This window comes from Lithobates pipiens, unplaced genomic scaffold, assembly GCF_037356315.1.
Source record: "Lithobates pipiens isolate NorthernLeopardFrog02 unplaced genomic scaffold, aLitPip1_a1.2 Scaffold_8, whole genome shotgun sequence".
In the NCBI taxonomy this organism is placed as follows: domain Eukaryota; kingdom Metazoa; phylum Chordata; class Amphibia; order Anura; family Ranidae; genus Lithobates; species Lithobates pipiens.
This window is the reverse complement of record NW_027507903.1, coordinates 520,713,252-520,730,579: the sequence shown is the minus strand read 5'-3', so window position 1 is coordinate 520,730,579 and position 17,328 is coordinate 520,713,252. Positions and strand designations below refer to the sequence as shown.

Below are 17,328 nucleotides of genomic sequence, written 5' to 3'. Positions count from 1 at the left end.
ACAAATGAAAAACTGAAGAAAATGGTACAAACAATATTTGAACACTTGGATATCTTAATGGGAGAGATGTTGGTGCAGTGATCAGGAAGTGGAAGCAACATTAATCCACATTAAAGGATATCCAAACCCAAGAACAAAAATCTAATATTTTGCAGCTTGCAAGTTCTAAGATGCATTAGCTTTCAGCAGACCTAAATAGGGGCTAAGATGGCACAGTCCTAATTGAATAGGAGGGTTTAGTCACGCTTAAAACATACAGTATACCCTGACTGTGGATTCTTTTTGTATGCATCTGGTTTCAAAAGCGTCATAGGATGTGTATTACTGTTAGTTTATCAAATATTCTCAAATGTAAAGCTGTGAAACTCTGGTCCACAAAAATCCATCCACCTGAAGCCAAACAGCCCGAAAGAATAAGCCAAATTATTGCTTCACAGTAGCTGCACAACTCTGGCCAAAATTAAAATCACAATATTTCTGCTTAGAATAAAAAGATCACGATTCTCGTGACATAAAATCTTTCACATTATACAAAAAAATAATAATAATTGGGCCAACTTTACTGTTTTTTTTTCATTAACCACTTAAGCCCGGACCATTTTGCTGGTTTAAGACCAGAGTACTTTTTGCGATTCGGCACTGCAACGCTTTAACCGGTTCCCGACCGGCGCACGCCGATGTACATCGGCAGAATGGCACGGGCAAGCATATTGGCGTACAGGTACAACCAATCTTTATTGTCGCCCTGCCATGGTTCGCGTGCCGCCGGCGGCGCGCTCGCGTGCCAGTCGGGACCCCTATGAGTCCGGTCGCGGGTCCCGCGGACTCGATCGCCGCGGCATACCCGCGATCGTCTCACGGGACGGCTGAACGGAGAAATGCTGTTGTAAACAGCATTTCCCCATTCTGCCTAGCAACTAGTGATGCTGATCTCTGCTCCATGTGATTGGAACACAGATCAGTGTTCACTAAATGAAAGCCCAGCCCTCCACAGTTAGTAACACACCCCTAGGAGCACTTAACCCCTGACTGCAACATTATGGCGGACACATCGGACATTTTTGACACATTTTTGGGACCACTTTCATTTATACAGCAATCAGTGCTATACAAATGCACTGATTCCTGTGTAAATGACACTGGCAGTGAAGGGGTTAACCAGGGGGTGGCAGTGTAGGGGTTAAGTGTGTCCTAGGGGCGTGTTACTAACTGTGGGGGCGTGGCTGTGTGTTACTGATCTCTGCTCCAAAGTGCGACATAAAATATTGCAACAACCACCATTTTATTCTCCATGGTCTCTACTAAAAAAAAGAATTATATATATATAAAATATGTTTGGGGGTTCTAAGTAGCAAAAAAAAAATTATTTTAAATTGAAATCAACAAATGTCAGAAAAAGGTTTAGTGTTTAAGTGGTTAAACTTTCCTGATTTACACACAAAGTCTATTCCTTTGACAAATTGTTACAATGTTTATACTTAAGTTCCACTGCTAAAGAATGTTGTGGTTCTTGGCAGACTGCCTGTTTTTTTCATCCTTTCTTTTGAAGGCTGTGGCTTTAGCAGATCAGAGAGAATTCTCTGCATAGAAAGAATCGGGAAACACTGTTGCCAAGATTGCAACGGGAGAAAAATCGCGATAACGATTCTTGATGATTAATCATGCAATGCTACTTTATAGACTTAAAGTAAAGCAATACTGAGAGAAATATGTCGCTATTACTGCTGACCAGCCTGTAATAAGGCAAGTTCACTGGTTGTCTCTGACTTTATTGGTTTGTGTCGCTGAACAAGCATACAGATTAGACAGAGTGAAGTCAGAATACCTGGATCTGCATACCCATTCTAGGCCAGTGTCTGAGAAAATATTCTCTGTCACAATTGCACTAATACGGCTACAATCACATCAAGTATGATAGGCCAGTGCCTAAAATATTAGAATATTAAATGAATTGGATTAGCATAACGGAAAGCAGCTAGCATATTCAGGAAGAGAGGTCAGGCATTGTTGCCTCTCATGTTCTATCAGTACAGGTTTTGCTATACAGTAGTGCAAAATGAGAGAGAAGAAAAGATATTGAATCAATCGGACATACTCTGTCCGGATTTCTAAAATCACCCGATTACCAGCAGATCATATTTTCTAGTAAATCATAATATTAAACACCAGACTTACCTGCTCTACACCCTCTACCTCCGGGATGTAGAACTGCAGCATATTTTGAATGCCACTTCTAAGTGTTATTATTGAACTTGGGCAACTTGTGCAGGAGCCTTGTAGTTTCAGTTGTACAATGCCATCCTGGAACCCTCGGTAGAGGACATCACCACCATCTTCTTGGACTGTAGGCCTGGTAAGGAAGAGAAAGAAGTTGGTAAAGGGCGAGATCATAGAGAAATTCAAAACTGTTTAATAATTAAAAAAAAAAAAATCAAAGTTATCCAGCCATCCTCAAAGTTTACAGATGTTTACTAAAATGAATGGAATTCAAGTTGTCAGTACTGTCTTTAGATAAATGACAGCAAGAGGACATATAGAAAGCAGTTGACTGTCTTACAGCAAGTGCTCAACAGGGATAATGACTGATGCCAGGTAGGGAGATAAGAGTATGTTTTAAGGGAAAATGCAAAATAAGAATGTCACTAAGCTGTCTTTAAAAGCCAGACTACTGTGACCTGATTCAGCTGCGCCCAGAGTATATATTTTTTTTAAGATAGCAAAGTATTAAACGGCTTAAATCTTTAACATGTATTATATAGTGGGACAGAATAGGATGAAGAGAGGAAATTCCCCTGCAAAGTAGTGATAGGGAGGGCAGGGAGGCGGGATAAAAGTAGAAAACCCCCTCTTTTTTTTTTTAACCTGAATGATAGAATCCCTTTAAGGAAACCTATTCAAGGCTGCCTAAAAGTATTGCAAATGATTTATGAAAGCTTGCTTTAAATACTGCTCTTATACAAATCACAGGCAAGACTTTACAGCCACTTAACATACACTACACTACAGGTAAATGATACAGGAGTGCTTGAACTCTATGATGTGCCATTAAAAGAGAAGTATCGGTTTAAGTAAAAAATAAATAAAATTTCACTCATTTGGTTTCAGCATTGGTTTGACGTTGCATCCGCCCCCTGGTTTGTGGCTCTAAGACTGAAAACTGAACGATCAAACACCGCTAATCACTCAGCTCTTGGTCTTCAGTCTGCAGAGACCTAGTGACTGTCAGTCATCCTCCTCCAGCACTTACTGGAGCCCTGGGCTATGGAAAGGCCGGGAGCGTCTGGATCAGGCTCTCAGCGGCCCGCTGAGAGGCTGAGCCAACTGCCAGTCCAGACATGTGTGTGGATCCCGATCATATGGTGTTTCAGAGCCTGGACCGGCTCTGTGATATCAGCTGGCAACAGGCTTTAGTCCGCTTTTGGATGAAAACGGGTCACCGGAGTGGAGAACGAACTGCACTACTGTCATCCATAAAAGAAGCATAGCAAAAAAAGCTTTGGCTATACTTCTCCTTTAAACTCGGTTCCAGCATGTGCTTTCAGGGTTGCTGAATCCTCTCATCTAAGTACTATTTTACACCTGCAGTATCCAGAGAGCTCTACGTATCCTGGGCAGGTCCATAGTGTTGAGAGGAGAAGAAGAAGAAGAACAGTCAATGAGCAATATATATTTCCTTCCCTTCAGTTTCGTAATTTTTTCTTTGTAATCCTTTTGTAGACAGGGTTTAAAATCAGTGCAGGGATACATGCTGACACCCACAGTAATAGCTTGGTGTTTCTTTCCCAACTAAACTGTATGAGTACAATGATTTGGCTTTCAGCTGCTTGCTCTACAGGAATCCGTGGACACTGGGGAAAGGCCTGAAGTGCATTAGTTGTCCAATCATTTCACAATGGGTGCCACTTTGAAGGTATGCGGTTGTATCTGGCACCAAGCCGTCAGCAGAAGATCCTTTAGGTTCTGTAAGTTATGAGGTGGGGCCTCCATGGATCAGACTTGTTTTTCCAGAACATCCCACAGATGCTCAATTGGTCTGAGATTTGGAGAATCTGGAGGCCAAGTCAACACCTCAAATTCATTGTTGTGTGCCTCAAACCATTCTTGAACCATTTTTGCAGTTTGATAGGGCATATCATCATGCTGAAAGAGGCCACTGCCACTGGGGAATACAGATTCCATGATGGGTGCAACTGGTCAGCAACAATGTTTATTGTAGGTGGTAGATGTCAAGTAACATCCACATGAATAGCAGGACCCATGGTTTCCCAGCAGAACATTGCCCAAACCATCACATTGCCTCTGCCAGCTTGCCTTCTTTCCATACTGCATCCTGCTGCCATCTCTTCCCCAAGTGACAAACACACACCCAATCATCCAAGTGATGTAAAAGAAAACGTAATTTCTCAGACCAGAGATCACCTTTTTTCTTTGCTTCATGGTCCAGTTCTGATGCTCACATGCTCATTGTAGGTGCTTTTGGCTGTGGACATGGGTAAACATGGGCACCCTGACCGGTCTGTGGCTATGCAGCCCCATACACAACAAACTGTGATGCCCATTTTTTTTTAACCACTTCTGTTCTGTTATCCTGACTGGGCATCATAGGACATCCAGCAGGATAACATGCTGGCGATGCACGATCGGTAGTGCGGTGTGTCAGTCTGGCGATCAGAGGTGCGGTGTGTCCGTCAGTGCCCATTATTTATACATATCAGTGCCTCCTCATCAGTGCCCATCAGTGAAAGAGAAAAACTTTTTTTTATGACCGAAACAAAGAAAAACTTTTTTTTTTTTCCTGGTCTTTTAGCTTGTTTGGCAAAAAATAAAAACCCCAGTGGTGATTCAAATACCACCAAAAGAAAGCTCTATTTGTGGGAATAAAATTATACAAAATGTAGTTTGGGTGCAGTGTTGCATGATCGCGCAATTGCCAAAGTGCGGCAGTGCTGAAAGCTGAAAATTGTCCTGAGCAGGAAAGGGTGAACGTGCCCTGTATTGAAGTGGTTAATCTTTTAAAACATCAACTTCAGGGACAAAAGGTTTACTTAGTGCCTAATATATTCCACTGACTATCAGATGCCATTGTAACAAGATAATTAAAGGTTATTCACTTCAAGGATAATTTCACGTTTTTAGATTAAAAAAATGAAAAATTAAAAAAGCATATGTTTTTGCAGAGAGAAAAATAAATAAATAAATTACTTTTTCCTGCAGGAGCCTGGAAAGCATTGCACCCTTCATCAATGGATCAGGGGTGAAATGTCAGGCTTCCGCAGCTTTCAGCCTGTACCTCCTTATGGTATGTCAGTTTGAAAGCTGCAGGACTTGTGATGAAACTACAAGGGTGCTCATCAGCGCCCTCGCAGTTCATTCAGAGCCGTCCGTCAGAGCCGAAAACTTGTCTAAGGCTAAGTTTATTCACTCACAGGAAACTGAATGAATGACATGGCGAGAGGAGAAGATCCCCCAATTGCAGTCACACTGAGGTGGAATCTGGATGGGGGGTGGCGGCAGCAGCAGCTGGAGCGTGTTACATTCTTCACCACAAGTACAGATGGAACATGTAACATATTCCAAAAAGTTGACTTATCCTTTACCCTGTCAGTGGTCATAAAGTTATGGCAAACTAGTGTAGGTACATAGTTCAATTATTAAGAAGTGACATATCTTCCTCCACACCTATAACCAAACCACAGATAACATTTCATATGTGGTTACAGTGTCACAAACTTAAATCAATGACAAAACGATTGTAATTACTCCCTTGTGAAAACTGCAGACTGTGTGTCATCAATCATCATCATTTCCACCTAGTATAAACTAACTGCATAATAACACTGCTAAGAGCGCCAATTGGGAGCCTGTCAGCAGACATTTTTCGGTCATCCCCTTAGACATAAGCTGGCCGGATGGCTGGCTTTAGTAGACATGGACCGAATGCCACCCGACATCCGTGTTTAATAGGCTTTACTGTCTGCTATGCTAAAAGGTAGCCTTGCTGGAGCAGACAAGTAGGCTGTCATTAATGGCTCGTTTTCAGGCTTATCTCATTACTTCCTGACACACGGACTTGGAACAAGTAAGCAGATCTGGAGTGGAGTCAGAACTGATGCATAGTTACACCCTATTTAGTGTTTTGCTGGTAAAGCAGGGCCTGGCCAGAGTAACATTTGCACAACGCAGTTGAACATTTTGAGCTTGTACTGAAGTACAGTGGATATAAAAAGTCTACACACACCTGTTAAAATGTCAGTTTTCTGTGATGTAAAAAAATGAGACAAAGCTGAATCATTTCAGAACTTTTTTCCACCTTTAATGTGACCTAAAAACTAGCCTTGTATAAACAGTATTATACTATGGATGTCTCTTGCTCTTTCTATATACCTTGCCTGAGCCTGTGAGTAGGAAGGTCTCCCTATATCTCCATGCCATTTTCCATGTGAGCAGGCACAAACCTGTACAAGCGCTGTTTGACTATCTTTTTAACTAAAGTAGTCAAACGGATCTGGTAAGCAGACTGTATATTCAATCAATATTGGGTGTCGTTTGTTGAAATCTTTGGTGAAGGTTCACTCAATGCATTCAGAGGATTTTGCCACACTTTGAAAGTTTTCTGTGCTGGTGGATTTTACAACATTTATTTTATTTTTTGTCACATGAAGGGGACTTTTATTTTGTGATATGTCATGCTATTGTGGGATTACAACAATTTTGATTGTATTTTACACTTATGATCACTGAGTGTTATATATTTTTTTCTTGTCAGATGCACATATATTTTGAAAATAGTGGAGGCTATCATGATGTGTTATCACTGATATTGTATGTTATATTTCATATCTAATTTTTTTTTTGTTTTACAGAAAATGGTAATAAGAGAAATATGAACACCGTAATTGCTGACCTTCTTTCTGAAAATGACAGTTTCCTGCTTTTCTCTGACTTCATACTCTGAGTCACTGACCACGGACAAGCTTGGAGCAAGCAAAGTCTGAATTCCCGATTTACAACACTGTTCTGAGTCAGAAACTCAACATATTGAATACAATGGATTAGCATAACATCCAATGTACTTAGCAACAGAAACCTAACAATTTCTCTCCACGGGCTTAATTTAACAGTGGAAAGGGGCATGACCCCAAAACGCATCAGTAGTCCAACCATTTGTCTCCAGGACTTACCGAAATTGCGTTCCGGCTGGAGCAGGTCTGTTTTACTTACATACAAACAAAAGTTAGTATGTAAATATCCATTTACTTTTGTGGATTCAATAAAAATTATTAATGGTAATGCATGGAGGTGGTCACGCCCCCCTGTGTGTTTCTTGCAGAGTGTTCAGAGGACTTCCGGGTCAGAGGAGGGCTGCACCCTTGATGGACATTGTAGAAAGAAGTTGGACGGAAGATTAACCCTGGGTCTAGCACCAATAGTGTTTTTTTGGACTTAATTTAACCAGTCAAGCCCTTAGGGCCCTGGTGCCCACCTGTTGCCCTTTGACACTTGTTTTGAAACCAAAGGACCCAAGCAATGTGCATTGATTTGTCCTCAGTTTCTCACTGCCTTCTGCGGCATTTCTCCAGCCAAACCTGTAGCAAATCCACAGTCTGTGACAATTTCCTCTAATATGCTTGCAGTCACTGGCAGTCATTATTGCATTACATATACTGGGCATTAAGTGCGGGCCTTGGAGGTTCCCTATTCCTTTTAAATTGACAGCCACTGCCTTATTCATGCCATACATTATACAATTTTCTTTCCTTCAACCACGGGTTGAAGGAAAGAAAACTGCATGATTCCCCCCAGCAACACACGTGTTGCTGAGGGAATCCCACATGCACCCACCCCCTGAAAAGCGAGCCACATCTCAGGAAACACGTTGGTGCTAAAGATGTCGTGTATACTCATGTACTTTAAATGGAATGCAATTTTTAACCATGTGCAACATTTTAATCGACTTTGCCTTTGTTTGTTACCTTTTCATGTGCGACTATTTCTGTAATAACTATTTTACTGCATTTACATTTGTCAATTTTATTGGCCAATTGTGCACACCTCATATAAAGTCCCATGGGCGACATCCATGTCTCTATTGTATTATTAGGGATGGAGGTGTGTTACTGGTGACACCAGACCCTTCTTTTATTTCTACTCTATATGTCCACCACAAGAAAGACAGACTCTAGTGGGGTGCAGGTTACCTGATCCTTGTATCTAGAAGTTCTTTGATCATTGCCACCACTTCATCATCCTCTTCTGTTGCAGCTTTAAGAAGAAAGATACACAAGGGTTGTAATGTTTTGGAGTAGACATGTATAGTTCCAATCACTACAGTTTCCACCAGCTAAAACGGCATTGCCAAAATGCTGTCTCCTACACCCTGGCATCCATCTACTCATAAATGTTTTACAAGGCACAATGTAGGAATCCTATCCTATAAACTGAGGTTTCACAAAGAAAAAAATCATTAGGTTGCCTTAAGACCTTTTTTTGGTAAATTGTTATGTGTTGCTGCATAAAGAGTATTGTGTGTTAATGTGTGGTATTTTACATGTTAACATGCTTGCATTAAAGCAACCCTTTAATTTAAAATGGGCTGCAAATGAACAGCAATGAAATAAAGACCAGCTTGTAATACATTTTTAATGTAGGCAACACAAAGTATGACATTGGTGTTGCACAATTCCTCTGCAGCGTCGGTGTGAAATCAACACACAACCTCCATACCATATATTCAATGGCTAAAGTGAAGAACAATATAAATCAACATAATCTATGCATAAATATTAAACCAAAACATGTGAATAGTTCAATAAACAAGTGTCCATGTGATCTATTCCAATATGGTGTTTAGTTCTTTGTTGCAATCCAAAAACTGCTGTGCTTTCACCAATCACCTCAGGGCTCACAGAATTCTCACCTCATAGCCACATATAAAAAGCCTTAGGATCAGGTTTTAATATGGGACTGGTAATCCTTCCTTGGAATGTCCCTCTCCTTATCTCCTCTATATTGGTTCCAAGATCCAGGCTCTTAAAGCATCGCTAGTAACTCCAATCTCTGCATTCCAAGGATAGATCCACCTCGGTTCCACACCAAGCACTTTCAGATCATTTAAAACTCTCTGTTGATGTTCTGGTCCAACGCTCCCTCCCCCAATGGGTGATGAGATGTTGGGGATTCCCTGGGTTGATCCGTCCACAATGCCACCTGCCAATGGCTGCACACAGCCTAGCCCCGGCTTCACAGTGCCCAAGGAGGGAGGTGGGGCGAGAGCTGACATCGGCACCGCTCAGATCACATACAGGGAGGAGGAGAGGGAGTGAAGATAGCTGCTACAGGACGATTCAATGGCTGCAAATCTCCCCCTACTCTTTTCCAGCCATTCAATCGGGCTGTAGCAACCATCTTCACTTCCCATCCTCCTCACCATGTGGGATCTGAGCGGTGCCGATGTCAGCTCTCCGCCCGCCTCACTCCGTGGCTGTGAAGCCAGTGCTGGGCTGTGCAGTCATTGGACAGCAAGGAGGACGGCTTTGTGAACAGATCGACCCGGGGAATCCCAACATCTCATCAACCATCGGGTGGAGTTGGGCCAAAAAAATCTAAGGTGCCAAATATGGTACTGGGAAGGGGCAGGGGGTTTGGAGGAATCAAACAACTGGAGCTTTCCCTTTTGCAGCTGCTACAAAACTTCAAGTATTGAATGAAAAGTCAAGCAGTGAGTTAGTAAACATACCGGTTTCGCTGCGAGGGGCATCCTCTGTCACTATAGGCAAGCCAGAAGAGAAGAAGTCCATTATGGTTGCGTATATGTCAGGCTTTATAATGTTCCAGTCTATATCTTCACTTTCCTGTTAGTGGAGATTCAAGAATCCTTTAATAAGATAAAAATAATTAATAAAATTAATAACCACCCACCCCCCATCACTGTCCTTACCTTTGTAATCGTAATGAAATCTGGCCCAAGGAAGACGCTTTTCACCCCTTCAACTCTAAAAAGATGTCTGCATACAAAAGGATCAGTGTGTGAAATACTCTTCTATGACTTTGGTTACAAGCAACATGACTGGAATCCAAGCAATCAAGCATTAGTGATATTTAAGGCTGGGTTCACACTATTGTGAATTGGATGCAGATTTTTCTTGCATCCAATCGCACGTCAGGAGATTGTGACCGGATCTCTTTGGATTTGGTTCACACATCTCTGGAGCGGCTCCAGGGCGAATTGCCCAGGAGCTCTGTGCATCTACTGATCCGTTTCAGGTCTGAATTTAGCCAAAAATGCGGACTGAAATCAGATCTGAAACGTTGAACAGGAACGCACCGGACCCCTGCTGGGGGTCGTTCAATGCTGCAATGTGAACTCCAGGCTAAATATACTTACAATATTGTCTTAATTACCAGAACCATGTGTATTCTTACTTAAATCTCTGTGTCCTTATGTTTCAGTTACTTTATCTCTGAGGTAACTTTTTGGCGGAGTTGAGATGCATCCTTGTCCTGGCTGCCATTAATTTGGTAGAGGGGAGCTGAACAGTGTTGCCCATGTCTTAAGAATCCAGCTACTCATGCCAGCTTACAAATCGTTATGTATGTAATCATAAAGGGTATACAATATAATCTGCGTAAGTAAGAAGACGTACTGTTATACTGCTTAATAATAAGTTGTAATGTTGAAAATTAAAATAAACACCTTTTAAAAAAATTATAATCTGTGTCCTTCATGCATTTCTTCCAGGTCTGTGCATAATCCAGCATGAAACAACTCCTGCACTTTGCCTCTGTGTAGAATCTTCCTGAAATAAAGACCAGTGACAGCTGCCTTTACACCTTGTACAGTGGTGACTGGTCTGATCTCCGCCCCCTCCAGTATTTTATTTTTGCTGGCAGCCTGTATTGGATGGACACGCTGGGTCCTTCCCACAGCTCTGCTCTCTGCACAGGCTATGTACAACACAGTGATGATATCACAGCTACTCTCATAATGCAATATCTGGCTTTACAAAGACATAGTGGATTTATATTCTCTGAATATTGGGAAATATGTGTAAATGAAATTATTTGACCTCCAAGTAAAGAACTATGCAAACTGTTGGTGCTATATAAATCCTGTATAATAATAACGCAAGAAGTTTTATAGGTTAGTTTGGGGGGGGTATGTATATGTCAAACACAGGGTACAACAAAGCAATTAGTACCATAAGGAGGAAATCTACCTAATAAGATGAGTAGTAGTAATAATAATAATAATGATAATAATGATAATAAGTGAGCGGACACAAAGAAGCGGACAGGTACATCAGCATTAAAATATAACTTAACACAAAACTTTTTTTTAGTTTTGGATAGAGTGGAGAGGGATTAGAAAACCAATCAGTTTTTATTGCAGTCTGTGACCCTATTAGGGAGATTCACCCTCTCTATTTATCCGGTTTACCATTATCAGTGAAAGTGAAAGTAAAAGTAAATCCCACATCTTAGGTTGTCCCCAGAAAAGTAATAGGGGGAAAATCGTCCAATGGGGACACTAGTTCTGATGACCTGATGAAGGGAAAAGCCTGCAAAGGGACACAGATGGTGAAAAAAATCTTATAGGAGGTTAGAATCCTTACTCCAAAATGGGGGGGGGGGGGGGAAGTTTTTCCTATAGTTCTACTCCAGAGATCAATATTGCAAAGCGAATTATAATTGTTGCCTCAGACCCCCACCCGTCTCTAAACTCAAAAAAATATTATTGACTTCATTTAGCTGTAACTCTCAATGTCTGTGTATACTGCATGGAACTTTTCCCCCATAGATCAGAGAAGTGCCAAGCTGGCTCATATTTGGATGATGCTGTTATGCCACGTACACACGACTGGATATTCCGACAACAAAATCCATGAGATTTTTTCCCCACAGATGTTGGCTCAAACTTGTCTTGCATACACACGGTCACACAATGTTGTCATATTCCGAATGTCAAGAACGCGGCGACATGCGATGAGCCGAGAAAATTGAAGTTCAATAGCCAGTGTGGCTCTTCTGATTGATTCCAAGCATGCATTGAACCTTGTGCGTCTGAATTGTGTACACACGATGGATTTTGTTGTTGGAAAATTTGAGATCGAGATCTCAAATTTTACGTGTGTCGGAAATTCTGATGGAAAATGTTCGATGGAGCCTACAGACGGTCAGAATTTCCGACAAAAAGCTCCCATCAAACATTTTCCGTCTGAAAATCTGACCGTGTGTATGCTGCATTAGTGTTTTCTCTTGCGGTAAATAGAACAACCCATTGCCTAGTCCCTAAACAGCACTCATCCTCATACACTGGACAGACCAGCACCTCAATTCTATATCAACCTGGCCACTGCAGTCTTAGCATATTACTACATATTAGTACTTACCTAGCAAGAGGGGAGCAGTAAGCAGTGGCTGGGGTTGGGAAATCCATAGTTCTTGCTTCTAGAACGGCTCTTCCAGGGATAAACTTCACACTGTTGGGGTTTGGGGTATCCTGTGTCTGGATAAACATACATCGTGCTGGAAGGAGATGGTATGCAGATCAAAACATAACTTCTACTATAAATGCACATGCAGCGTTTGGTAACATCACCCAATAATCTATGCTCCTAATGCAAAATCATTCAATGCATTCCAGGACACAGTGCATGAATTGTGAAGTCAGGAGGACTCAATTTAAAAATGGAACTTGCACTTTAAGTACTTGTGACCCCATGACATGCTAAGCCGCGTACACACGGGCGGACTGTCTGGCCAACTTAGTCCGTCGAAACACATTTCAGCGGACAGTCCGCTCGTGTGTGGGCTTCAGCGGACTTTTTCAGCGTGCAGTCTGGCGGACTAAGTATTTCGGAATTTCCGTAATATTGTCCGTCGTACTTTGGTTTCAGCGGACAATCCGCTCGTGAGTAGGCTAGTTCGACGGACTAAGTATGGCGCATGCTCAGAAAGGATTTACACGGCGAAAGGTTGCATTGCTGTGTATTGGACTTCCTATTTCTAGTCCCGTCGTACGTGCTGTACACGTCATCGTGCAAACTTTCGACGGACTGTTTTGCATCCGTGTGTGGTCAAGTCCGTTCATTCGAAAGTAGGACGGACTGTCCGTCGGATTGTCTGACGGACTAAGTTGGCCATACAGTCCGCCCGTGTGTACGCGGCTCTACATTTGGCATTCCATTTTTTTTTTGGGGGGGGGGGGGGAGAGGTTACCCAGTTTTGACAGGCACCCAGCTCCACAGTTAAAATGCCGACGCCACAGAGAGGAGCGAGTCTTTGTGTGCCTGCATCACTGGACCGTAGGACAGGCGAGTGTCTGTTTATTAAAAGTCAGTAGCTACACTTTTTGTAGCTGCTGACTTTTAAACGGGTGGAACTCTGCTTTAAAGTGATTTTGTTTTTTTAAATAACACTTACAAAACATGTTATACTCACAGCTGTGTTAAAATAGTGCATGTGTAAAAAAAAAAAAGTGGATAAAGCTCAAAATCCTTATAATAGCTTTTATTTTCATACACACAAATATGGGAATACTGCAGAGTCTATTTCAAATCAACACATGAAGAAAAATGTTTCAGATGTTATTACAGAAAGCGAAGAAAAAAAAATATTCGGCTTTTCCAAAAAAATAGCAGTGTCTGCATTTTATAAACTCAAACATTTACTGTATAAATGGAAAAATGCTTAAAGATTCAGCTTTCCTATGAATCGCTGAACTAATATTTAGTTGCGAGAACTGCTTCAGATCTGTGTTGCATGGAGCGGACCAACTTCTGGCACCTGTGGACAGGTATTCGAGCCCAGGAAGATTGCACTACATTCCACAATTCCTCTGCATTTCTTGGTTTTTCCTCAGAAACAGCATTTTCATTGTCACCCCACAAGTTTTCTATTGGATTAAAGTCCAGGGATTGGGCTGGCCACTCTATAACGTTAATCTTGTTGATCAGGACCCAAGATGCTGCTCCCTTACTGGTGTGTTTGGGGTCATCTTGTTAAACCCATTTCAAGGGCATTTCCTCTTTGGCATAAGGCAACATGAGCTCTTTAACTTTATTGATGCATTCAAACTGATCCATGATCCCTGCTATGCGATAAATAGGCCCAACACCATAGTATGAGAAACATCCCCATATCATGATGCTTGCACCACCAAGCTTCACAGTCTTCACATTGTACTGTGGCTTGAATTCAGTGTTTGGGGGTCGTTTGACAAACTGTCTGCAGCCCCTAGCCCCAAACTAACAATCTTGCTTTCATCAGTCCACAAAACGCTGTGCCTTTTCTCTTTAAGCCTGTCAATGTGTTTTTTTGGCAAACTGTGACTTCTTCGTTTTTTCAGCAATTGGACTTTGCGGGGGCTTCTTGTCAGTCGCTTGCCTTCACATAGGTGTCTTCTAATTGTTACAGTACACACAGGTAACTTTACACCTTCTTTCATCACCCTGGAGATGATCATTGGCTGAGTTTTTTCCATTTTGGCTATTTTGATCCATTCAAATGGTAGTTTTACATTTTCTTCAACGTCTTTGTGGTTTTGGTTGCCATTTTAAAGCATTCAAGATCATTTTAGCTGAGCAGCCTATCATTTTCTGCACTTCTTTATGTTTTCCCCTCTCCAATCAACTTTTAAATCAAGGCACACTCCTTTTAAACCATGTCTGCAGCGACCCGATCAAATTTTGAGAGAAATGCACTATACCCAGCGTGCACAACATTTGCTGCCGACCTGCGTGACACCTATTTTTTCACAGACTAAATGAGCTCACTAATTGACTTCCACACTGCTATTATTTTGGACAATTCAATTAATGATTCAATTACACAGAATCAGCAGCATGCATGTCATGACTGTTGGTTTTCTATTACTCTACTACTCCTACTAGTAAATTATTTGCCTTGTAGAAATATAATTTATACCAAAAACAGTGATTGATCTGGTTAGCAATGTTGGACTGCTATTATTTTAAACATAACTGTACCTGCTCTGTGCAAAATAATTGTACAGAGTGGCTCCGAACCTCCTCTAATGGGGTCTTCCATCAGTGCTCCTGGCTCCTCCTCTTCTTGGTGTGCCCCCTACTGGAAGCCTCTTTCTACTATAGCACACCGGCAGGCTTGATCTCAAGATGCTCTGCCTGCATTCATAGACACAGACAGCATGGCATGGCCTTGCCCCCGGTCAATGCCTACCGCTTCCTCAGCAAAGTCTGCGAGAGCAGTGAGAGCTTCTACAGACAGGCACAGAGCTGGATGGAGTGAGGGCTCAATTATGTATAAGTAGGGGAGAGGGGGAGATATTACCTAAACATTTTTACCTTAATGCAGGGAATGCATTAAGGTAAAAAATGTTTAGACTTGGGAACCACTTTTACATCAGTTTTACATGATAATTTCATGGCCACTTTCAACTACATTGAGCAAAGGTTTTCAGTGTGGCTTGGAGTTAAATGAGAGTCTCTGAAAGTCATTCTGCATTACCTATCTGTAGTCTGCAGTAGAGCTAAATTAGAGGTACAATTACATGGTCCCAGGTTGTACATAATATAAAAAGGACAATAGACTCCGGTTTAAAAAAAAAAAATCTATTCAATTATGTATTCTTGGTTCTGAAGCCCAAACATTTGCAGCTCTTCTCTCCCCACACTTCCGGGTCTCGCTGTGGCACCCGGAGCCATTGGTTCCAATGCTGTCAACCAAAGCCAGTGACGAGGGAGCAGGCTATCTGTATCAATGGACGCAGCAGAGCAGGTAAGTATAGACACGTTTGATTTTTTTACCTTAAAGCAATGATGGCGAACCTTGGCACCCTAGATGTTTTGGAACTACATTTCCCATGATACTCATCCACTCTGCAGTGTAGTGGAGCGTTATGGCAAATGTAGTTCCAAAACATCTGGGGTACCAAGGTGTGCCATCACTGCCATAAAGTGTTACTAAACCCAGGACCCTGCATTCACTATGTCTGCCCTCCCACAGTACACAAAATATGGAAATACAGTTATTTTAGTAAATATAAACTGCTAAATACCCTTTCTCATCAGCAGTATATACCAGCCTTGTGACTTCAATCTGTTCCAGATGAAGCTTGTAGGAGTTTTAATACTGCACTGAGCTGCAGGTCTCCAGACCCTCTACCTGGACATGTCTGGAGAGTGCCGATTGGCCCTGTGCTAATCGTGTGCACTCTCCCAAGAAAAAATAAAACTTCTCTAGCAATACACACCAAACTGAGCAAACTGACTCCAAAGGCTCTGTCTGATCCGGATATGTGGAGTCAGTGGAAGAAGCGGAAAATCTGTGCATACAAGATCAAACAGCCTTTTTACACAATGCAGAGGATTAACCCCTTAGGGTTAATTAGTTCCACAGTGAGTATAACAAGCATGCTTTACTGCATATACAGACTGATTTTACTGTTGTAGGTTTAGTAACACGTTAACACTGTAATTAAAAAAAGTACCTTCTTTGGCTCTCAACGGCCTCCAATTCAATTTTTTTCTTGTTTGCAATCCCATTTCCCGTTGGAGGGTGGCTACGTTTGTTCTCCATGGACCCACTGTATGTAGGAACATAGCCACCCTTCTTTTGATCGCTCACTAAATAGACTAGAGACTATGGGATTTGTGGGGTCCATAGAGCAGTGCACATAACCACAACTCTGCTTGTTTCAAAGAAAGATAGGTGACAGGGAGAAGGGGAGGTTTGGGAGCTCCTCCACAACCAACTCAATTCACACCAGCCTTTTATTTTGCTCATTTGCCCATTAGAGGGTACCTTTCGCTGCCAGAGAAACAAATGGACTCAGTTGTTTGTCTTGCACCCCAAAGGTGAAGTTCCAGGAATGCATAAACAATTTTTTTTTTATAAATAACGTATTTTATTGCACAGCCACAGAATTGATTGGAAGAGGATTAAGTGCTACATGAACTTGGTTCCCTGGGGATTCAACAACAACTTCACCATGTTGCGGAGATAATTTTTCTGTAAGCAGGGGTGTGGAAGTCCACTGACCTAGTCTTCCGTGTTAAAGGATACCTTCACCTGTAACATTACACCAGTAAAAGGGTGCCTTGCGCCGCCCCCCCCCCCCCCCCCAATTCTTCCACATTGTGACAGGCGGTGAGAGATCCTCTCCCTACACCCACTGTCACATTTTAAAAACAGCTCAGCTGTCCAGTGCATGCTCACACTGCCACATCATTAATTCACAGCAATCTGTGAATTAATAAACTATAAGTCCTGTATGCCAATGCAGCAGATGGCTTGTACTTGAGATAGCTCATCAGCAGTAGTTTATTGACACTTCCTGTAGCTGAGTAA

The 17,328-nt window shown here is 41.9% G+C and overlaps 1 protein-coding gene across 1 annotated transcript in view; it reads right to left on the bottom strand.

The window, feature by feature from the left end:
- The window catches only part of NFU1 (NFU1 iron-sulfur cluster scaffold), a 42,518-nt gene that overhangs the window by 17,294 nt on the left and 7,896 nt on the right, over positions 1–17,328 (bottom strand). Inside the window, exons 3-7 of the mRNA XM_077469466.1 lie at positions 12,390–12,525; positions 9,938–10,004; positions 9,737–9,851; positions 8,199–8,262; positions 2,176–2,350 (exon numbers count right to left, since the gene is read on the bottom strand). Of these exons, the coding sequence (XP_077325592.1) occupies positions 2,176–2,350; positions 8,199–8,262; positions 9,737–9,851; positions 9,938–10,004; positions 12,390–12,525 (557 nt within the window). The remainder of the gene's footprint in view (positions 1–2,175; positions 2,351–8,198; positions 8,263–9,736; positions 9,852–9,937; positions 10,005–12,389; positions 12,526–17,328) is intronic.